This window comes from Tubulanus polymorphus, chromosome 2 (genome assembly GCF_964204645.1).
Source record: "Tubulanus polymorphus chromosome 2, tnTubPoly1.2, whole genome shotgun sequence".
Taxonomy (NCBI): domain Eukaryota; kingdom Metazoa; phylum Nemertea; class Palaeonemertea; order Tubulaniformes; family Tubulanidae; genus Tubulanus; species Tubulanus polymorphus.
Genome location: NC_134026.1, coordinates 28,942,934 through 28,966,798, shown reverse-complemented (window position 1 = coordinate 28,966,798; position 23,865 = coordinate 28,942,934). Strand labels below are relative to the sequence as shown.

The following is a 23,865-nucleotide window of genomic DNA, read 5'->3' as shown; positions in this document are numbered from 1 at the left end:
GCATTTAGTCATGCCTAAGATCCGGATGCAGGACTTGAAAAAGCCTATAATGCGTAAACAGGACTCGATTGTGGCACTGGATTACTAGTTACCGCACTGAACTCACCGGAGTTATTATTCAGTTATTTATCTCGGGAGATATGGAGATGCCGAAACCTCCAGAAGGTAAGCGAACTTATCATTGATAATATATTCAACCTATGGAATTACATTTTGGGCCTTAAATCGTGATGACAAAATATGCTCAGGGGCCGTCAGTATCTGCTCAATTTTAAGTAAACTAAAAAAATGATCAAAAACAATCACAACGCACAAATTAATTTTGTTGCTCATCTTTTTCAGATAATGAACTAAAGAATATTATTGATAAGCTTGCAAATTTCGTAGCCAGAAATGGTGGCGAATTTGAACGTCTTACAAAAGAAAAACAAAAGGACAACCCGAAGTTTTCATTTCTCTTCGGCGGCGAAAATTTCAATTACTATCAGTACAGAGTCACATCGGAACAAGCAAGTGAGTAGAACATTAATCTCATAATTCATTAAACTAATGGGCTTGTTTATGTAGCTGGGCTAATTGAGGATCCATCAGCCTGCATACTTATATACAATGGGCCCAGTTTTTTATGTAAACATTTAAATCATTCAAAAATACATAATTACAAAAATACATAAATATATAATTCAATAGGTGTAATTGAAAAATCATGGACATGATGTCAGTTGTGTGTCAATTGAATGTAATTCTACTCTTATTTCAATCACTGTTTGTTTTTTACAGTAATTAAACAACAAAATCAGGTGTTAGCTCAGCATGGCCAGCCACCTCCACCACAGATGTGGCAAACACCTCCGCCGGGGGTTGTTGTACCCCCTCCGCAAACAGTCGTCGGTCCTCCCCCTCCAGATCCACAGTTTCAAGTTCAAATGGATCAGCTGCACGGACAGATCAAACAAAGCGAACAGAATCTTGCCGCACAATATCAGAATCTAGTTCAACAACAGCAGGTTAATTTACTCAAACAAATAACAATCATTCATTTTGAGAGACTTCTAAAAAGTCTGAAAAGCATTTGAGTTTATTTTCTTCTTGTTTTCAGTTTCAAATCGATGCGACGATAAGAAAATTCAATGATGAGAGGCTACTGAATCTGTGTCAGAAATGTGACGTAAATAAAGAACATTTGGATCGAATTACTCAACCTATTATAGAGGCTTGTACTAAAGATGCCATTTCGGTAACTAGTGAAATATTATTTTATCATCGATATTATATTATGTAGACTAAATATTTATTAAAGTACTGTTTAATTTTGTTTCATAGGGTGGAAAAAATTGGATTTTCAGTCACAATATGTCTGAAGATCATGCACAATTGGTTGCCCATTATTTGTTTTGTCGGTAAGTTGAATACTAACCATATTGACCAAGAGAAATAGCCTATTTAGATTTAATGGATCTATATTTGATTACAGGATAATTTCTCCAGAAGCTACATTTCCATTACGATTGCATCTAATTTACTTGATTAATGATGTTCTTCACCACTGGTATGTTGATAGTGCGTTCATGATTTATTCCATCGTGATCCTGTTCAGATTTATCTAAAATCGGCTGTTGTTTTGTTTTCAGTGTTCGTAAAAATGCTGACAATTTAAAGAATGCATTGGAGGGAAAAGTCGTTCCTATTTTCTGTAAAGCCAGTGAAAATATATCTGAGGAAAACCAGAACAAATTGATTAAGGTATGAAGTCTTTTATGAAATATTCAGGTTGCAAATTTTTCGAAATCCTGTCTATACCACCACACAAAACATTAATTGTCATTCATATTTTCAGTTGTTGAATCTGTGGGATCAAAATAAATATTTCAAGCCCGATATTTTATCAGTAAGTCGCAATATCTGCTTGTAGTACTGCTTATCAATTTAGTTGTCTTTAAATTCATTGTTTTCTCACTTCAGCAATTGAGAGATCCAGTGAAAGGCATGCAGAATTTCCAAGCAAGTATTTTCCAGTTTCCATAAATATACTTATTTTTCTTTGATGATATCTGTTTTAATAGTGGATGTTAATTAACCGTATTTGTAGCAAGAATTATTGAAGGAACACAGCGGACTCGTAAATCAGATTAGTCAATCTACTCAGTCTCAATACAGCATGTTACAGAAACAGCATCAAGACTTTGTGAATCACGTGAATTCACAAATATCACAGATACAGGCACAACAACAAGCAATACTACAACAACAGCAACAACAACCCCCTCAAATACAGTTACCCCCATCACAACAGGGTTAGTATAGAGACTTGTGGCTTGAATGCATTTTAATGTTGTAATCACTTTCATGAATTGAGACATTTCAAATTATACAGGTGGTTCTCAAATACCAACTTTGTCATCAGCTCCTAATTCATCTGGCCAACAGGTATGTTCTTTTACAGTTTGAATTTAGGGCAATATACTCATTGAGTTGATCATATTATAATACATTCTACACATGATTTTACATCATGTTTTAATGCTCGTGTTTATATACAGAATGCATTTCAGATTCCGTCTGTAACTTCTGCGGTTCCATCTCAACCGCGCCAGCAAGGACCTCCTCCGCCGCAAGGTCCGCCGACCGGACCACAGGGACCTCCGCCCGGTATCATACCACCCAACTTCAACCCTTCACAGCCTCCACCAAACTTCAGTCATCCTCCACCAGGATTTTCTGGTCCACCCCCTAGATTCGGATTTCCCGGTAAGTGTTAATCATCATTGATGAAAAGATATGATATCGAGATGCAAATTGAATGGAGAATTTATTTATTTTCTGCGATGAGCAGGTCAGCCACCTCCCGGCGGTAATGCAATGGACTTTAATCAGGGAACAGGACCGGGGCGATCGATGCCTACCCCAGCAATACCATTACCTGATATGAGTAAACCACCACCTGGATTTCCTCCGGCACAACCACCTCCAAATGCTAATAATCTTCCGACTGGCGGTCAACAGGAACCAGATCTTACTCCATCAGTACCGTACTTTGACCTACCTGGTGGTCTTATGGCTCCTCTTGTCAAGGTATATTTTCATATTTTATGTATTCTCTCTATTGAAATTAACACGCCTGGAGCCGGTTCCATAGTCATCAGTAGTCAAAAAGTGGGCTCAAATCTTGAGACTGATTGGTACTAGATTGGGACTAAGATGGTCTTAGACTGGTCTTCAGTCGGAATCATGACTGATCAGGCTCCTGACGGTACTACGAGGTCAGATCATTACTCTGTATAACTTATGCGTTTATGTTTCTTAAGCTGGAAGATTCTGATTATAAACCACTTGATCCTAAAGATATTCGCCTTCCACCACCAATGCCTCCTAGTGAACGTCTATTAGCTGCAGTTGAGGCATTTTACAGCGCGCCGAATCACGACAGACCGAGAGACAGGTTAGTCAACAGGTGTTTTACTAAAAGCCTGGTGCAGGTCAACTTTGTGACTGCTAGCAACTCATTCTCTGTGAGCACCAGTGATGATTGATTGGCCACTTACCTGGAAATCAGGGGATTTTCTTTTCTTTAGAAATGTCAGGGAATAGTCAGGGAATTTTGTAAAAAAGCTGAAAATCAGGGTAAAATTAAAGGAAATTTGAGATTGCTAGATGACATGTAGAATCAAACAGTTTCTGTCTATGTCCTTCATAATTGATTGAATTCTTAACAGATCGAGTCAGGGAATAGTCGAATGAAAGTGGCTACCCTGACCTACTTCTGTTTGCAATTACCAGTAATGCCTTGCAACTTCCAGCGATGCATTTGTGACAAGTTGTATATTCAACTTTCTATAACACATCATTTTGCAAGCGGACAATCTTACGCCCGCTTTCATAATATCCTTTTAAATTACTCGATTCATTAATTTACAACAAAATCTTTTCGTTTCACAGCGAAGGTTGGGAGAAATTAGGGCTGTATGAATTCTTCAAAGCGAAAGAGAAGGCGCGAAAAGTGAAAGAACAAAAAGAACGAGCGATGAGAAAGGAGGAGAGAGAGGATAAAGAACGTCGGGCTAATCGTAGTGGAGGAGCGCGCGCTAGATCACGATCATTGTCACCGCGGCGACAATCAGGATCGAGATCGACGTCTAGGTCGCCGTCACCAGCGAGAAAACGTAGATATAATCAGCCACGTCGCAGTTCATCCAGGTATTCATCACATTCAATCAGCTTTATTTTTCAAGAAAGTAGATTTGTATTTCTTCAGGGTGGCGCCATTGACCTCGTAAATTTGGAAAACGATGATGATTTGTAAAGAAATTGATACATTGTTACGTTTAGAGAAAAAGAAATTTCTCCACTCCCCTGCAGAATGAGTTATGTGTATGGAAAATTTAGAGAATTTGTTTATGGCTGAAAGTGGCCACCCTGTTAATGCTTTAATGGCACACTTAATGCTGCCTTAGTTTTGGTGATCTACTTTTCATGGATGTTTTGATGAATATTTGTTTGGTATTTCTACAGATCACCATCAAAATCTCCGGGACGAAGAAGATCGGTTTCGCGGTCGCCATCTCCGCGCAGACGAAAATCACGATCATTGTCCGCATCACCGAGGAGACGACGAAGGTCGGTATCGCGATCTCCTCCTGGTGGCAATAATAGGAAACGGCGTTCTAGATCTCGTAGCGAGACACCTCCGGGATACAGGTAATTATTTCCTTATTCATATCACACTAGAGTGGAACGTTGTTAATACGTTGAAAATTATTCGTATTAATGAGAATATGTAACATGCATCCATAAATTTCCTGCCAATTTCCTAATTGATTTCCAGCACGCCCTCGTATTCCCTATTTGAAGTGGAGAGATTGTTCGCCCTTATGTTGTAGGCCTATATCTACACAATTCTGAATAATGAAAATAGAGACAAGATATGAAATTTTTTTTTCAATTTGTGTTCATTGTACAGTTAGAACTCAAATTTGGTCTGGTTTGGTTTTGGGATTTTCTTCTTCACGATGTTCCTTATCTCCTCTCTGTTATGTCCGATGCAGGTGATCCACTCGATCAGCAATCGTATTATTAATTAACCGCATTGATTTAGCAGGGAAATGAGACGTAGGACCGAAACTGTTAATCCTTTCGAGAAATCTTTCATATCCTCATTCTCGGCTGAAACTGATATTTTACTAGTAATTTGTACCACATTTAGCCGGTAACAAAAAGTGTTTCTTTTATCGAGTGCCAAACGTTCTTGCTATTGAATTGCCTTGGATTTTACTATTGTGAATATCATGGTCATGTCACCGATGGTTCTAGGATTAGTTTCAGGAATTCTAGCGTACATGTATATTGTATTTAATTTCGTCAGAGATTCCTATCAGCAAACGAAAACATCCATGAAGTCTTAACCTGATTTGTTATTATTCTATGTTCTTATTTCCTGGATGATATTTCGTGGCATATGTATTAGCTATTACGAATCTTGGTCACCTAGTTTCTCTAGCGAGGAAAAAACTCAGTAACCAGGTTATTAAACCATCTGTGTCACATCGACCAACGTATGTATTAGATCTATCTTTGGAGGTAGAATTTTTATTTAACTTTGTGAAGTTGTCGTTCAACGGAAAAATGATGTCAGTCAAGAATATATCATCAAACACCTGCAGTTAATATCGGGAAGTTCCATTATCCGTCCGAGGGTGGAAAGTCGTTTCTGAATTCTAAGTTTGGTTTTATTAGTCATCACTGGTTTCCATAATTCCTGCAGGTTTGATCAAAACTGAATGATGAAATTTACTACTGAAGCGAACAAAACTGAATAGTATATTTGTCAAATGTTTATAGGGCTTAAGCTAGCTAACTCCCTACCCTACCTGTAAAATAATATTTATTGAAGAATTTATTGGCAAAAAACATACTTCAAAATTATGTATGCCAGTCAAGAGAAACACTTGACCAATTTTCCGTGTTTCCCAGCAGAACATGGACTAATCCCGATACGCCCATAGTCGATAGGGGTGATAATGTACTCTTAACGATTCTTAGAAAATTCTGGAAATACCCGACGTACAAAATATGTTGTATGGAATTGTAAGTGTTTGGAATTGATCGATAGGCTGAAATGTAGCCCATTCGGCAGATTTCTTAACTGAATGAATAGCGAATTGTTATTGCTATCTCTCCCTCTGTTCAATAATATTATAACAGCGGGGAAATTTAGTGAAGCAGGTATATTGTGAAGAGCTGGTTTGATTGTTCTCGACTCACATAGTTTCTCGAGCCGTTCTACCCTTCACGCATAAATTAGCTAGTCTGCTGCCGCGGTTTCCAGGATTTGATAATCAGATCTCGGTGACCGATTTTTTAACGCGCGTAAGCCTGCCACCAATGTTGATCCATGCCGCTATTGAACCTAGACGGAATAAATTAATCTATATAAAATAAAGGTCATAAAAATTGTGACTACGGCACTTGTTTCCATAAGAATCATCGTTAAAAAGATAATCCCAGAAATTGTCTCCATTGAATTCAATATTGTCACAGATAACATTGTTTCGTTACTTTAGTGGTTTTGGTAGCGGAAATGTGAACGCACCACCTCCAACTCGTCTCGGTGATGAAAATAAGGGACACCAACTGCTTAAAAAGATGGGTATGTTCCGATATTACTTATTTCGGTAGATATATTTTTGTTTGTAACATCGTGACAGTATTCGTTTGTTGGCGAGGTAACAATTTGTCAGTAGTTTTGAAGATTGATATCTATATTTCTTAACTTGATATATGTCTTTTTAAGGTTGGGGAGGGCAAGGTTTAGGAGCGTCAGAACAGGGTATCGTCGATCCTATCGAAGCCGGTGAAGTACGTGACCGCGCTGATATGTATAAAGGTATCGGTGTAAATATGAGTGATCCATTTGAGCAGTTCCGTAAAAACAAAAGTCAAGGTTTTATACAAAGGATGAAGGTAAAGGTATTGTAACATTTTGTTTTTTTGTTTATTGAAAATTTTCATCCGCATTCATAAACGTAAGTTGTGAATTCTTGTAAAACTTGAACAGATGCTTGCGTAGAATGAACTTTTTATAGAAAGGGTTGATGTCTATTTAGACTATAGTTTATTATACGCATTGATTCACGATAAGACGTAGAAGGAGTGCAGTTAGAAGATAACTATACTCGGAAGCCCGCTGTAGGGAAAGGGAATTCTAGATCACGCATGAAAATAGGAAATTCCTACGATTAAAATTCTCAACGATTTCTTTTCTATATTTTCAGGAAGCTGCAGCATTAACTGCCTCGATGTCGGGCTCTAAATCTAAGAAGTCATCTAAGAGTTAATTCGAAAATCAATTCGTTATCATTTGGGTTTAAATTATTATCACCAAAGCCATTTTAAGAGCGAATATGATAGCTGAATTGAAATGTGTATAAGAATTAAAACCTTTAGACTCAATCTTCCTCCATTTCCATTGACAAGTTACTCACTAAAAGCCTAGGTCAATATAAACTGAGGCGGAGTCTACTGAACAGTTGTTGAAATTTTAGATATCACATGAACTGACGTTTTATATAATGTACATGTAACAGTTTCTCTGTACAAAAATTTCCATTTTACGTTTACTGTACAGAATAAATACGAAACTAAATGGACTGTGAAATGTTGTTTGTTATTTATGGATATTTTGTGATGCAAGTTAAATGTGCGCCCTTTGCAGTTCATATTCATTGGTATTGCGGATATTCACACGGATTTGAATATCTGCATTCATGGTCTTGATCCAGCGACACAAATCCTCATCCTCGGGATTCGAACCTCCCTCAGCCCCAATGTAACGGTCTGATAGTCGTTACGCGCTAGCGCGAGAAGGGAACGACCGAACATGCCATTACATCAAGACCACATCCGTCCATAAATTAAAAGAAAAAACAACTTCATTAAATTACTTTTGATCTTTCTTGTACCATTTCGAATAATTAAACAGTTAAGACATGATTTGTTCAAAACAAGAATGTACTATTTATTCGCATTGAAGGATACGACGCTGATCTATATATGGTTCGAGAGCTTCGTCAGAGACCTGTTTCGTAATATCCAGTCTCAGAAAAGTCCTTCATTGTCAACAGGTCACTTAAGAAATTATATCTTTATTGCGATGATATGATCATGTGAGTGAGGACAAAATATCACTTGAACCGTCTGCCTGTCGTCGATATGCCCGAGGCTTATCAAGTAGGGTATCGACGCGGAGAAATTTGCATTACTTAAAACTAATATTTGTATAAAAGCACGATAACAAAAATGGCTCATGTCATATATTTTATAGTGTAAGCTAAGCGGCAACTCATACCGATGATTCATAAAGATGCTTAAAAGAACTTCGTCATAACGATTGCAATAACTGGAAGCAGAATGGCAGGGATACCAAAAAACAATCTGCCGGCATCTGTAACGAAAAGACCGAATGGGTAGATATAATTGAAACCAGAAGAAATGCCTCCAGAGGAGTGTTGTTAGATAATGAAATTCTAAACAACTGTTTTTTAAGAAACCACTTCAAGCACACTTACGATTCATAACCTGTTCACAATCTGCAATAAACAACAAATCGTTAATTCTAATCTTTAAAATGTACTTATTTTCACCTAATTTCGTTAAAAAGCGAGAATGAAGATATTATTCTCTAGTTAGGGGTTTTCTCACCTTTATCCAATTTAGTAGTGACCATGGCATTTTCCGGATCTTGGACGCAAAGATTTTGTATGATGTAATCATAGTATCCTTTCAAAGTTTTGGAGTTTATTGAGAGGATTTTCCGATTGAAGATGTTGATTTTGACGTTAGTGTCACACGTGTCATTGGTAATTCCGCTACATTGAATGACCAGAGCGGATTTATAATCGGTATTGATAACCCAGAAATGTGAATCTGAAAATAAGTATCATGTGTGAAACCGAAAAACCTAAACCCTTGAAGGTATATAAGCACAACGCCAAGAACGTACCTAATGTGCTTGATGCCAAGTAACGCATTTTTGCTGGTTCAGTTGAACTAACGTTATAGAGTTTTGCCTTGCCACCGTAGTTAAGTTTCACGCACTTTTTTTCTGCGCTGTCCCTTTTAAGAATAAAGCAAATCTAATGCTTCTAAATCAAGAAATATGTACAGACTTTAGTTGCACGTTTATGTTCATGATATATATATCATAAATTTTTATTCGAAAATGCCAAAATCCCTACCTGGGATACCCATATAACGTCGCCAAAGCTTCTGGCTGGGAAGGTTGAAATTTTGGCGGCTCTGTGAATTCAAACGCCAGGCCTTCTAAGGCATGCTTATCGTTCAGGTGATTGATTCCATCCCACCATCTCAATTCATACCATTTACCCATAAACTGAAACAAAGCAATTTGGTAGAAATAAACAAGATATCAAAATGATATTGATAGTGAACACATAGCTAAACCCATTGTTAAAACGTACACTTACCGCAGTAAAATTGAAATTTTGCTGGACGGCTAACGATGTCATATTCACTGCGCACGGGGCAGACGTGGTAGTTAGGGCCTGGAAGCCCTGGATCAGGCAAACCGCTAATAAAACTGCTAAAATCGCCATGTTTAACGCCCGCTCTGCTCAACGTAGTGCCGATCTATGATCTATGCGCCCGAACAGGCGATATCTACTGATAAGCCATGAATCATGTTATCTCTGAAGTTATTGTATTTGACAAACATCGAAATTATAGTCACGAAAACAGCGGATAACCATTAAATTTAATACATGAGCATGTTTCTGTGATGTTTCGTTACGAGTTAAACTAACAGACAGGCACGGATCGGATCATCAAAATTTCAAACTGAGTATTCTCATTTAGAAAGAAAGAAGCGTGTCGCTGATTTAGGTATGATGGCATCAATATCACTTATTTATGAATATAGTAGTAGGATTCAGTTTGTGCAAGTATCATTACGCATAGTTTTAATGTGTGCACTAAATTTACCTACAAACATGTATATAACATATTGACATACGATAGAAATCCCGACTACAAAGTTTATGAGGGAACTTATCGCGATATGATTTATCACAGTAATCAAACAATTTCCCAGATAAGCTCAAGCAAATATACGGTAATTATCCTTTTAGCACGGATTACATTTTGTTTCCACCTATTGTAATCAGAAAATTTACAGCATGGGCTTACATTTTCCCCTTTGAAGCTGGCTCCCGGTTCCCGGTTCGGCTCCCGATTCAAAATGGTTTTGAATCGGGAACCGGGAACCTGTAGCCGGCTCCCGGTTCGGTTCCCGATTCAAAATGGTTTTGAATCGGGAGCCGAACCGGGAACCGGTAGCCAGCTTCACGGAGGTCTTACATTTTGCTAAGCGGTTTATGAAATAGTGAGATAATTACGTTCGCGATCGACGATCGTGTTCCTTCGGTCGGGTTCCACATTCAACTATTTCTGAGCAACAACAAATTATATACCATTTTTTCACATATTTTATCTCAAAGGGCGTGAAAAGACCATGGACTATCATCTGCTTTCTCTGGATAAAATTGAAATTCTTAAACCGACACCTCTCATATCTATCATTTCATATCATACATATAAACCCAATAAATCAGTGACAGTTTTAATATTCGTTCTATTATTGATTAACGCGCTAATCGCAAATTGTCTTCAGCATTTAGTTTTCGACTTATGAAATAGTTCTTATTTGATACACTGGCGGTGAAGTAGTAATCGTTGGAACGAGTGTTCATTCTGAATAGTGACTACATTAGAGAATAGATGGCGACCTGGTTCCTCGTGCTACTATACTGAATATGTTCCATTTATTCGTATGACATTACTAAAGTGATCCCTTTTCTTGGCTATTTTATAGTGTTAGCTATTATACACGACGCCTGATCGAAGTTATCTCATCAGATTCTTAGTCTTATCATTTTTTACACTCTGTACTGTTCCATCTATAGTTCAGACAGTTGTTTCTATTACTACACGGTCAATCAATCACGTCAGGGACGGTTTTCAACTAGTCATTGATTAAATATATATGTGTGTTTCTGTACTTCATTTTATTATTTCACATGCAGTAATTGCAATATGACTTGACGAAATTTTGCATTCGAGAAAAAATAGACGAAAAAGTTCAAAGAACTATCCATAATTACCAGAAATAGGGCGATTCTACGTAGATAAAAAAGTTTGATCTGTATAGAACTAGGATAGCCATGTTTCAAAAATAGTTTAGCTAATCGGTCAATAGAGGGTGCTGATTCACATATAACGAACACGGTTATAATCCCTACAATCATTTTTGTAGCTTGTCTATGGCCACTGGTTACTTTTTGATCATTCTGCGTCATGGATTCTCTGGATTTCTGACTCTTTGCCAGTGAAGTGATCAGCACAGCGTTAATGATGATAAGCAAAATGAGCGGTAAAGTGACGAAACAAACGACGTATGAAGCATTATCTATAGCATAGATTGTAGCTGGGTCCAGTGGACTGCCATTTCTGGCTTGTAAATGAGGTTCTCCAGTGCACCAATGAAAACCGGGAACTAAATAATAATTTTGTACGTACGAATAGTTTAAAGTCTGTAAAACGATAACGAAAACCACTAAAACTGCGATCGATTTAATCGCATTTTTTCTCGTAGACCAAATTTTAGCTTTCAGCGGCGCCAATATGACGATGAGTCGGTCAACAGAAATCAAGACGAGACACCAGTTTCTAGTTTGTAACAACGCGTTATACAACGGGTCGATATTTTTTGCCACCGATAAATTAAAACCCCAACCGGAGTAGTAAAATCCGTGTTTACTGACTCCCCTATTACCATACATGTATCTCAACACGAAATATATAAATCCAGTAATAAGAACCCCGATATCGAGTAAAGCCAGGAATTCTAACATGAAGACCGCGGCTGCTGCCATCCTCTGTCTGTTCAGAGCTATTATATTGATGACGTTCAGGATGACACCAATGATCGCTACCGGTCCAATCAGAGCTACATTTACATAGTATATAAATATATTCAAGGTGTGACTAGAACGACAGTTTTCTCTTTCCAACTTCGTCAAATTCAACTCATCAAAAACTTTCTCAAAATCCATGGTGACATTAGCTGATGATGTGTCAGACGTCAGACGAATGATAGTAAACTGTTAATGTTTCTATGTGATGGTGATATAATGATACCACCAGCGGATTGTTAGGTTTGATATCACTTTTCACTTTTAAGGATGATTTTACCAATTAATCTTTTCCGAATTCCGAGTTCGATTTCAAATTCTCAATCGATGAAACCATATTTCAACAGATACGAAATTCAATTGTCTGCCATGATGATTGATATCCTACGAACACCCTGAAGATAACAATCGAAATTATAAAGAACTCGAATCTTCTATAAATCTACTGTTAACATATTCAAAATATGATTAAAATCACGAACTTTATTACTAATTTAAATCAAAATGAGAAGATAATTTATCGTCGTTTAGCGATGGTCAGTGCGTGATCAATAGTGCGTTGTATTTTGATTCTGAATTGAAATAAATTTTGTGTTTTCATTGATGAATCACAACAGAAATATCGACATTCATATTTGTGTATAGTATATTATCTCTCGAGTGAATGAAAGAAAACAAACAACACCACAACTGATGTAGGGCCTACGTAAATTAGCGATGGTCGTATTATATACATTGAGGGAATATTCTATATTCATTTGTATTTTAGCTAGTTATTTTCCAAGTTCTAATGAGTTATGATTCAATATCAAATTTCTTCTAATAGCATGATAAAACCTGTTGAACAGTGTTGATTGATACCCATCCATATTCAATCAGTGTTCTGGAATCAACGTTTATCGCTTTAAACTCATCGATGAATTCAATCAAAATTTTTGTCAAATGAAGCAAGACTTAAGAATTTGAGCAATTCTATCTATGAAATAAAAGCTATTCGAATCTCATTTCGGCTTAACATTTTCCGAACTGCGATAATTCCGCATTGTAAACCATTCGTTATTTTGCACATGTCTTGAAGTCCTCTGCACTGCAGAATCGTATGAAGAGAAATACATTTAAAGAAAAACCGAAACAATAATTGAAAAGAGCTAAAAATCACAAAATTTAACCAATAGAATTTTTCTTTCTTAATTCAATTCTCATTCAAATAAATTTCGTTATTTGAATTCTTTTACATATCTATTATGATATATATCACTATATGATATACAATACACATTATGTTACAAATGAAAGAAGGGTCTGAAGAGCACGAATACCGACCGCATTTATTTCTAATGGCAAATCATCCACAATCAGATAATGATGCGTCTGACACAAATTATAATTTGATCTATTCTATTATGTACATTCACCACACCAATATTGGGTATAAATATCACGTCATTTTCGAGGAGCCGGAGTGTTGTTTTTGCATACAGATTTGTGGTGAATGTCAGGACTTAGAATTGGAGCACATCGGTTCTAATATTCGCTGTAAAACTCATCTGTAGAGCTTTAAATGCAATGCCCCTTAAGGATACTTTACAGTAAAAGGCTTGGATGCCTTCTCCATTTGTGGCCCGTGACTGGTCGTCACTAATAGTAATAGGTTATTTGCATGTGCATGTGCCATCGTTTACGAGTTTTAAGCAAGAGGTGTCAGAAAAGTTCCCACAGGGATAACTGGCTTGTGGCGGCCAAGCGTTCATAGCGACGTCGCTTTTTGGTCCTTCGATGTCGGCTCTTCCTATCAATATGAAGCAGAATTCACCAAGCGTTGGCTTGTTCACCCACCAATAGGGAACGTGAGCAGGGTTTGAGCGTGAGCTGGGTAGCTTCGCACCATCGGCTCGTCAGCCGAGCACGTGTGCCAAATGTCTGAACCTGCGGTTCCTCTCGTACTGAGCAGGATTTCCGTTGCGGCGACGCGTCATCAGTAGGGTAAAACTAGCCTGTCTCACGACGTCGTGCGACAAATGACCATCTGGTTACTGAATTGATGATCCATTGAAACACAAAGGGATTTCTAATTTCTAATTTTAACGAGTATCTCCATTAAATAGCTGCAATACTACTAGACGGAATTTAAAGTTTGAAAAGAAATATACGAAAAAGTTCAAAGAGCTGTCGGCAATCACTAGAAATAGGGAAATTCTACGGAGATAATTAAGCTTGATCTCAATAGCTCTCGGATAGCCGTGTTTCAAGAATAGTTTAGCTAATCGGTCAATAGAGGGTGCTGATTCACATATTATAAACACGGTTATGATGCCGACAATCATTTTAGTCGCTTGTTTATGACCACTGGTTACTCTTTGATCATTCTGCGTCATTGATTCTCTGGATTTCTGACTCTTTGCCAGTGAAGTGATCAGCACAGCGTTAATGATGATAAGCAAAATGAGCGGTAAAGTGACAAAACAAACGATGTATGAAGCATTTTCTATAGCATAGATTGTAGCAGGATTAAGGGGACTAATTTTTCGGGCTTTTAAATGAGTTTCGCCAGTACACAAATTTGTTCCGAGAGTTAAATGAAACTTTTGTACATATAAACTGTTCAAAACTCGCAAAACAACATCAAAAACCACTAAAACTGCGATCGATTTAATCGCATTTTTTCTCGTTGACCAAATTTTAGCTTTCAGCGGCGCCAATATGACGATGAGTCGGTCAACAGAAATCAAGACGAGACACCAGTTTCTAGTTTGTAACAACGCGTTATACAACGGGTCGATTTTAAGTGCAAGCGATAAATTAAAACCCCAACCGGAGTAGTAAAACCCGTGTTTACTGACTCCCCTATTACCATACATGTATCTCAACACGAAATATATAAATCCAGTAATAAGAACCCCGATATCGAGTAAAGCCAGGAATTCTAACATGAAGACCGCGGCTGCTGCCATCCTCTGTCTGTTCAGAGCTATTATATTGATGACGTTCAGGATGACACCAGTGATCGCTACCGGTCCAATCAGAGCTACATTTACATAGTATATAAACACGCTTACTGCGTGACGAGAACGACACATCATTTTCTTATCCCGAGTCAAATTCATTTCACCAAAAATACTTTCAAAATCCATGGTTACGTAAGCTGATGAAGCGGGTATTACATAGAACTATTAGAGCTGTAGGTGTTCTGTATATATTTCCGGCCATGAGTTGTTTTTAAAAGCTCTAATGAGCTGAAATCAAATATCACATTTCTCTAAAAGGGATGAAAAACCTGTCCAGCAGTAATCAATTCGTGTGCCGAAATATAATGTTTATCGCTAATCATTTTACCATGTGATGGAAAATACCTGGCGTCAACGAAAACGAAATTTTCAATAAAATGAAGACATTGAAAGAGTTGGAGAACGCTTCGAAATATATATCTAAGAAATTTAAACCATGCTTCTTATTTCAGTTCCAATGTCCTTGCGAGAGAAAATTCATGAGTTAACAATTTATTTGTTTTGTTTATGTCTGCCATGATGATTGATATATTGCGAACACCCTGAAGATAAGCAACAATTTGTCGACGTTTGGCGATGGTCAGTGATCGATAGATAGTGCGTTGTATTTTAATTCTGAATCTTAATTTACGAATCACTGCAGAAATATTGACATGTATAAAGTGTTTTCTATTGATGGATTGAAAATAAAGAACACAAACTGATGTACGTAAATTGGCGATGGCCACATACAATACATAACATTATAAGTGTATTGTACAACACTGGACACGTTGTTTAGAATCAGAAATATTACATGTAAGAATATATCGTGCAACAAAATTCCAAAGGTCTCAGAAATCAGTTCAGAGAGATGCATCGAAAAAAGTAGTCTAATTTCAATCTTGTTATGAACGAGCGCTGATAATCACCTCGTACTGTTTTGCCATACAGAGAAAGCCGTTATCATCTAATTCTGTTTGTCTACGTTTCAGGTAATTTTCGTCTGGGATACTGAATGTAAATCTCTGCATCAAGCTGACGAAAAAGACGAATACTTGGTGTTTGGCGGAGTTTTCACCGATACAAGCTCGTTTTCCAGCACCAAACGTCAACCAGGATTTAGGACGAGCGACGATTTTACCATCATCTTCGTCAATGAATCGCTCCGGTTGGAAATCCTCGGGGTCGTCCCAGAGTCTCGAGTCGTGGTGACATGCATATACATTTGCCCAAACTTGAGAACCCTTTGGTATATCATAACCATCTGAAATATATCAAAATATCATAAAGCTCAATTGGAGGTGTCGTAATAATGTGTGACGCAGAATACAGTATTGCTCAGCTTACCCAGTTTAGCATCGACACTGGCTGCTCGCAATAGTATGGGACCAACAGGACAAATGCGCATTGTTTCAAGCATAACCGCCTCGCAATAAATCATATTTGATTTATCATTGATTGTCGGTTGTCGATTTCCTGTGAAATTGGAAATGAATGTTAGATAGATAAACTTAAACATCTTTATTTTTCATTTCAGAATCAACGTATATTTATTTCTATTACCAATAACTTCATCTATTTCTTTGTGAACTCGGTCTTGTATTTCGGGATATTTTGCCATGAAGTAAAACAACCAATTCAGTGAATGAGTTGATGTATCCACTCCCGCTGTTATCAACAAATAACCGATATCATTGTGTGAAAATAGTTGCTTTCATTTCAACGATCAAAAATCTATATTCATATGAAATTAGATTTTTACTTTACCGATAAATATATCATTGATAGTTTGAACGAGATGTCGGTCAGAGAACTTTTCTGCTAGTTCAGCATCTTCCTCTCGTAGATGTTCTCTTGCATTAATCAAGTAGTCAATAAGATCTCCAATATTGTCTGTAAATTTCAAATTAGATTTTCATTCTGTTCCTAGTCATATAAAATAGAATAGTTATATAATAATTTTGGCTCAGTTCACGAATAGAATAATGGAATACCTGCCTGGATCGTACTTATTAACGTGTTCACGAAATTGTGTTTCAAAGAAAGTCATTACGTGTTCGAACATTTCTATAAATCTTCTAGTGCTACTCGTCTTGAATGGCAGATACTGTACGAGGGGCAAAGCGTCTTCTAACAAACCGTCACTGAACATCTCATCCATTTCGGCAAGATATGTGTACAGGTTTTTGAAATCTTTATCATCGAAATCAAACCTTTAGATCAAGATTCAAATTCAGTCGTATAATGATTTTACTTAAAACAGAATAGAAATATATTCAATACGTTAAACTTACTGCAAATTAAACAACATATCGCAGATAACGTTGTAAATCATTAGATTAAGAATGGGTTTGATTTGAACTGGTTTCCCAATGACTTTATCGAATTCAGCAACACCTTTTTCAACCGACGCTTGCACCTTACTATCCAGTCTTGATCCACTCAGGAAATTCCTAAATCATATCAACAATATCATATATTGTTTTTGTTAAAAAAGCAACCTAATATAGGAATAGGTGGAAATATGTTTACCTTAGACCAGTTGTAGTTATCTTACGCTGTATTCTCCACACTGGATCGTCGGGCTTACCCAAAACTATATCTCGGCCTCCGTCCGCAAAATATTCAACTTGAAAAAAACCCCAAATATTCAGAAAATTATCAAACAGTTATATTTTACTCGACTAGATATAAATTTATAGGAGAACAACGACGAGAATAATTACATGACCAGGACGACGGTCGATAATCAAAGGCTGAACTCTGAACGAATGCATTTGTTACCAAATCAATATTGTTTAATACGATCACATTTTCTGGTCTTCCAATTCCTGTGAAAGAGTTATAAACGAATGTTTACGTATAAGCAACTGATAAACATTTGTTAAAAACCATCCGTTAAGTCGACGTTACCTAATCTAAAATTGAATATGTCGCCATGCTCCTTTGCCAATTCTATGAAGTGTTTATAAAGTGGCCGACCTTCTTTTTTGAACTCTGTCATAAGATAATGTATATACCGTAGAAATAATGATAGAAACTCGCTATTTTTGTTCTATTTCTTTACTTTGTATTTTTTTCTCCCTTGTACACTAAAGTACACAGCTCTCAGGAGTGACATGTCCAAAAACAATCAACATGATATGAAAACATTTCTCCAAATTTCCAACACATTCCGTCGCCATTGGAAACGATAGCATCCGAGCATTCGCAAACTGGCGAAATCAAAGACTTACCAAACGTATTTCCGACGAAAGGATAACCTTTAGGTCCTGGTGGAAGATTGTAGCGTTTTCGACTCAAAAACAAGTAGACAATCGCAAGAAGACAAGCAATAAGTGTTAACGTTATGACATCCATGTTGAAGTATGCACTGTATGCTTATTCTCTGACTATACTGCAGTACTGCGAGTACTGCGACATGTATGTTACTTTTAGTTAGTTCGTCCTAATTCAATGGTCACGTACAATATTTGAATGATCTTCTATATCTATAACAGTGATTGCCGTTTTCATGTCTATACTGACAAATATTAAGGTTTTTTACCTAAACAATACATTTACCGACGACTGCATTTATTAATAGAAGCGATATTCATTTCTAATTGCAAATATTCTATAACACGCTTTTACTTTCCTACAATATGTTGACGCGCCAGAGACGAATTAGGAACATGAGCATACATTCATCACACCATCCATATCGGGTAAATATCACTTCTCACTTCCCAGGGTTATGCTACTAATCAATCTATAGTTGTATACAGGAGCTACACCAAAAATGTTCTTAAAGTATATGGCAATGGAAGCTGATGAAGCGTGTATCAAAGAACTATCAGTGCAGATATTCATATATTTCCAACCATGAAATTTTTAAAGCTAAGATGAGCTGGAATTAATTATTTCTCCTAAGCATGAAAAAATCCAACCGTATTAAATCAATTCGTTTGCGGGAATCAAACGTTTATCGCTAATCATTTTACCATGTGATGGAAAATACTTGGCGTCAACGAAAACGAATGGATTTTCATTCAAATAAATGAAACTCGAACGAGTTGGAGAATTCTTTTAAATGTAGCCTATATATCGCTGGAATGTTAGCTATGATCTTTGGGTTCCAATGTCTTAGCGAGAGAGAATTTATGAATAAACAATTTATCTATTTTGGATTGTCTGCCATGGTGATTGATATCCTACGAACACCCTGGACCCAGTTCCACAGTTGTGAGTTAGAGTTAACTCTGAGTTAAAATTAGTTCATTTTCAATGAGTTAACTCAGGGTCAAATCTTAACTCCGAACTGTGGAACTGGACCCAGAAGATAGCAACAGAAACTATTAAGAACTCGAACCTACTAGAAATCCACTGTAAACAAATTCAAAACGTGATTAAAATCACGAAGTTTATTACTAATCTAAATCAAAATGAGAAGATGATTTATCTTTAGATTTTTATTTATTTATAAATACTAAGAACATAATTAGTGGAAACATTGGTAAGCATTAAGTATACATGTATATCTAGTAATATATATTGCAAACAAATTCTAAATGTAACAGAAAAATGTTCAAACAAATACCTATAAAACCATGACACTCCATACACTGACAGTATATTGTCAATCTTATTATGAACGAGCGCTGATAATCACCTCGTACGGTTTTGCCATACATAGAAAAGCGTTATCTTCTAATTCTGATTTTCTCCGTTTCAGGTAATTTCCGTCTGGGAAACTGAATGTAAATCTCTGTATCAAGCTGACGAAAAAGACGAATACAAGATGTTTGGCGGAGTTTTCACCGATACAAGCTCGTTTTCCAGCACCAAACGTCAACCAGGATTTAGGACGAGCGACGATTTTACCATCATCTTCGTCAATGAATCGCTCCGGTTTGAAATCGTCGGGGTCGTCCCAGACTCTCGGGTCGTGGTGACATGCATATACATTTGCCCAAACTTGAGAACCCTTTGGTATATCATAACCATCTGAAATATTCAAAATATCATAAAGCTCATTTGGAGGTGTCGTAATATTGCCTGGTGCAGAAAACAGTATTGCTCAGCTTACCCAGTTTAGCATCGACACTGGCTGCTCGCAATAGTATGGGGCCAATAGGACAAATGCGCATTGTTTCAAGCATAAACGCTTCACAATAAATCATATTTGATTTATCATTGATTGTCGGTTGTCGATTTCCTGTGAAATTGAAAACGAATGTTAGAAAAATAAACATTACCATCTTTATTTTTCATTTCAGAATCAACGTATATTTATTTCTATTACCAATAACTTCGTTTATTTCTTTGTGAACTCGGTCTTGTATTTCGGGATATTTTGCCATGAAGTAAAACAACCAATTCAATGAATGAGTCGATGTATCCACTCCCGCTAATATCAACAGATAAATGTAAATATTATTGTGTGAAACTCGTTAATTCAAATCATTTCAACAACCGGAAATCTGTGTATGAAATAATTGAATACAGGGTTTGCCGCTTTACCGGTAAATCCATTATTTATAGTCTGAACGAGATGTCGGTCAGAGAACCTTTCGGCTAGTTCAGCATCTTCCTCGCGTAGTTGATCTCTTGCATTAATCAGGTAGTCAATAAGATCTCCAATATTCTCTGTAAATTTCAAATTCGATTTTCATTTTTATTTCCAACAAATACAAATAACATGTAGATTATAGAGTTTGAATCTTACGCTAATCACATATTCTCTAAATTCTCGAATAGTATAAAGAAAACCTGCCTGGATCGTATTTGTTAACGTGTTCACGAAATTGTGTTTCAAAGAAAGACATTTTTTGTTCGTTGATTTTCATGAATCTTCTACTATTTCTCGTCTTGAATGGAAAATACTGTATGATGGGTATAGCGTCCTCTAATAAACCGTTACCGAATAGCTCATCGAATGCGGCAAGATATGTGCACAGATTTTTGAAATCTTCATCATCGAAATCGTACCTTTAGGTAAAGATTCAAATCCATAATGTATTTGCAACAAATGGAACAGAAATCAGATTTTTTTAAACAGGTTAAACTTACTGCAAATTAAACAACATATCACAGATTACGTTGTAAATCATTAGATTAAGAATGGGTTTGATTTGTACTGGTTTCCCAATGACTTTATCGAATTCAGCAACACCTTTTTCAAACGACGCTTGCACCTTACTATCCAGTCTGGATCCACTCAGGAAATTCCTAAATGATATAAAATCGAAAAATGGAAGTGAAAATAGTACGTTCCCCCTGGCATAGATACCAACACTAAACAGATTAAATATGAATGTTTATTAGAGGACGCTATACCCATCATACAGCATTTTCCATTCAAGATATCAACAATTTCTAAAATTTCTAAAGATATTGACAAATGTTTATTGCGTAAATACATAAACTTAATGCGCATCAATATGTTTACCTCAGACCGGTTGTAGTTAGCTTACGCTGAATTCTCCAAACTGGATCGTCGGGTCGGCCGGAAATTATATCTCGGCCTCCATTCCCAAACATATCAACTTGAACAAAAAATTAAAATATTCAGAAAATTATCAAACATTTATACAGCAGTCGACTATATATAAACTTATAGGAGAACGATGATGGGAATAATTACATGACCAGGACGACGGCCGATAATCAAAGGCTGAACTCTGAACGAATGCTTCTGTTGTCAAATCAACATTGTTCAATACGATTACATTTTCTGGTCTCCCAATTCCTGTCAAAATCAAATAAAACAAACGCTGTTGAAGTATTAAAATGTAGTTAACCACGCGTTAAATAAGAAATTGACGTTACCTAATCTAAAATTGAATATGTCGCCATGCTCCTTCGCCAACTCTATGAGGTATTTATAAAGTGGTCGACCTTCTTTTTTGAACTCTGTCGTGAAACAGAAAAAACAGAAATCTATAAATCGAGACATAATGAGAGGAAATGGCTATTTTTATTTCACGTACATATTTGATTTCTTACATATACACTAATATACACGTGCAAGGCTCTCACACGTATCATTCGCAAACTGGCAAAATAAACTTCGAATATCATATGGACTTACCAAACGTGTTTCCGAAGAAAGGATAACCATTAGGTCCTGGTGGAAGATTGTAGCGTTTTCGACTCAAAAACAAGTAGACAATCGCAAGAAGACAAGCAATTAGGGTTAGCGTTACGACATCCATATTGAAGTATGCACTGTTAAGTCATGCGCAGCACTAGGCAATATGCGTGTCATTTTTTGGTTGGTCTGTCCTACCTCGTTGATCATTTGCAATATAATGTTTGAATGATCTCACACAATGATTTATTAGTTTGTATAGAACATATAAAAACATAATCATTATACTTTACATTAGACTAAAAAGTTGGTTTCCAGAGACAAGCGACTGTCAGATATCAATAAAGCGACAAATCCACAATAAGATGAAAAAAGCTAGGAGAGGGTCTGGCTTTATTAAAGCAGTTATTATATACATGACACATTGTTATTTTTATCGTTATATACCGATAATGAGGCTCGCTTGTATAGGTTCCGACTGCATGTATTATAGGACGCGATACTTATTTCTATTCGTTAAATATTTCAAAAACGCATTCATTTAATCCTTATATCCAAAAAGTGGTTTTTCTATTCGAACTAGGCACAGAAAATTAATATATATGATTTTAATCAAGTGCTTAGTCTTATGATCGGCCATTTGAAGTGGTTTTGTCTCCTGAGTGTTTTTTAGTTATGCATTTTTGTGTTATTTACCTTTTAGCCTCCTGTAATGGCACGCAATTGAATAAACATTGGAAAATGCGTTCATTCAACAACATAATCAAATATAGTAGATGTTTTTACGCGAAGTGCGAGAGAGAGAAGCGACATCTTCCTTCGCGTATCTCGCGTACGACTGGAATTCAGCAGACTTACTGAGAACAGGTTTTATATTTACACATTACAAACATGAAAATCTCAGATGATATCCGTTTGATTTTGAGGGCACTGATAGGCTTCCAAAACCAGGAGGTAGGTAATAATTGGAATCTGCATTTTTCCTGTTAGATTAGATAATGAATACCAAAATGTTGAGACATTTTCACAAATGTTTTTGTTCTTTATTTTGAAAATAGTCGTAGAAGGTTTTTATTTTTGTTTAGATCGCATAAAACAACGTTGCAATTTTGGCTAGGAAAACTTTTTCCAATCAAAATAACTACGTAGAAAAAAAAAAGAAAACAGCCCGAGCTGATTTCTCAAAACAGGGCCTAGTTATCTATATTCTAGAAAGAAATGAAGACGATTAAGAACTCAATTTGATAAAATGCTTTCCAACGTCTCAATGATGGACACCGTCAGCACAAAATGATAGTTGCTTCAAAAAGACGAAAATAGAAGTGGAAATAGTACGTTCCCCATGGCATATAGATACCAACACTAAAAACGTTATCGTGTCCGTCTGAATCCACGATGTAATCATTTATTCGCCAACTTAGAAAACAGTTCTCCCTTGATACCCGTAAATAGGAAGAGATAGCGTGCATTAGTTTTACCTAATGAGTCGCTGTGATTTGTGTCTAGAATACAAGCAAAATTCATCGACTACGAATACGGACTCGAAATGTGAATAAAACAGCATGATTGAGCGGGTTGATTCATATATATATAGGCATAGTTGGGTCTATTATTTCGCCGCTTGTTTCGTCTTGGAATATTAATTGTATTTAATGGCATTTGACCTTTCACAAACCGATCCATCTAAATAAACGATCACGGCTAAAATGGCTGTCGTCGTTATATCGTCGCATGTTCGCGCGAATCTTCAATTCAAATTCTATCTCATTAAAAGATAATACGCCTAGTCGCAGATTGCTGTTTGATTGTTTTACATTTCGTCGAT

At 36.6% G+C, this 23,865-nt stretch overlaps 5 protein-coding genes across 5 annotated transcripts; 1 reads left to right on the top strand and 4 right to left on the bottom strand.

Annotated features, from left to right (window-relative positions):
• The first annotated feature begins 80 nt into the window (after positions 1 to 80).
• Positions 81 to 7,643, top strand: LOC141898230 (calcium homeostasis endoplasmic reticulum protein-like). The gene is made up of 19 exons (XM_074784054.1): positions 81 to 165; positions 343 to 513; positions 781 to 1,007; positions 1,100 to 1,237; positions 1,324 to 1,400; positions 1,475 to 1,549; positions 1,632 to 1,743; positions 1,838 to 1,888; positions 1,963 to 2,001; positions 2,090 to 2,294; positions 2,375 to 2,427; positions 2,553 to 2,748; positions 2,834 to 3,072; positions 3,306 to 3,439; positions 3,937 to 4,194; positions 4,510 to 4,695; positions 6,558 to 6,643; positions 6,788 to 6,963; positions 7,269 to 7,643. The coding sequence occupies exons 1-19, from the start codon at positions 141 to 143 to the stop codon at positions 7,329 to 7,331; spliced, it is 2,511 nt and encodes an 836-aa protein (XP_074640155.1). The 5' UTR covers positions 81 to 140; the 3' UTR covers positions 7,332 to 7,643.
• Positions 7,644 to 7,928: 285 nt separating this feature from the next.
• On the bottom strand, positions 7,929 to 9,665 carry LOC141898232 (uncharacterized). Its single transcript, XM_074784056.1, has 6 exons — positions 9,480 to 9,665; positions 9,231 to 9,385; positions 8,996 to 9,108; positions 8,695 to 8,919; positions 8,562 to 8,582; positions 7,929 to 8,437 (listed from the first exon to the last, which is right to left on the bottom strand). The coding sequence occupies exons 1-6, from the start codon at positions 9,606 to 9,608 to the stop codon at positions 8,361 to 8,363; spliced, it is 720 nt and encodes a 239-aa protein (XP_074640157.1). The 5' UTR covers positions 9,609 to 9,665; the 3' UTR covers positions 7,929 to 8,360.
• Positions 9,666 to 14,062: 4,397 nt separating this feature from the next.
• On the bottom strand, positions 14,063 to 15,112 carry LOC141899156 (FMRFamide receptor-like). The gene has a single exon (XM_074785313.1). It carries the CDS (start codon positions 15,110 to 15,112, stop codon positions 14,063 to 14,065), a length of 1,050 nt encoding a protein of 349 aa, XP_074641414.1.
• On the bottom strand, positions 14,147 to 18,330 carry LOC141898231 (cytochrome P450 1A1-like). The gene is made up of 10 exons (XM_074784055.1): positions 18,205 to 18,330; positions 17,882 to 17,965; positions 17,695 to 17,799; positions 17,501 to 17,597; positions 17,263 to 17,421; positions 16,967 to 17,181; positions 16,736 to 16,861; positions 16,532 to 16,636; positions 16,316 to 16,444; positions 14,147 to 16,232 (listed from the first exon to the last, which is right to left on the bottom strand). The coding sequence occupies exons 1-10, from the start codon at positions 18,326 to 18,328 to the stop codon at positions 15,874 to 15,876; spliced, it is 1,503 nt and encodes a 500-aa protein (XP_074640156.1). The 5' UTR covers positions 18,329 to 18,330; the 3' UTR covers positions 14,147 to 15,873.
• Positions 18,331 to 19,461: 1,131 nt separating this feature from the next.
• Positions 19,462 to 22,169, bottom strand: LOC141899925 (cytochrome P450 1A1-like). Its single transcript, XM_074786549.1, has 10 exons — positions 22,041 to 22,169; positions 21,779 to 21,862; positions 21,594 to 21,698; positions 21,399 to 21,495; positions 21,020 to 21,178; positions 20,724 to 20,938; positions 20,471 to 20,596; positions 20,253 to 20,357; positions 20,037 to 20,165; positions 19,462 to 19,954 (listed from the first exon to the last, which is right to left on the bottom strand). Exons 1-10 carry the CDS (start codon positions 22,162 to 22,164, stop codon positions 19,596 to 19,598), a joined length of 1,503 nt encoding a protein of 500 aa, XP_074642650.1. The 5' UTR covers positions 22,165 to 22,169; the 3' UTR covers positions 19,462 to 19,595.
• Positions 22,170 to 23,865: the final 1,696 nt, after the last annotated feature.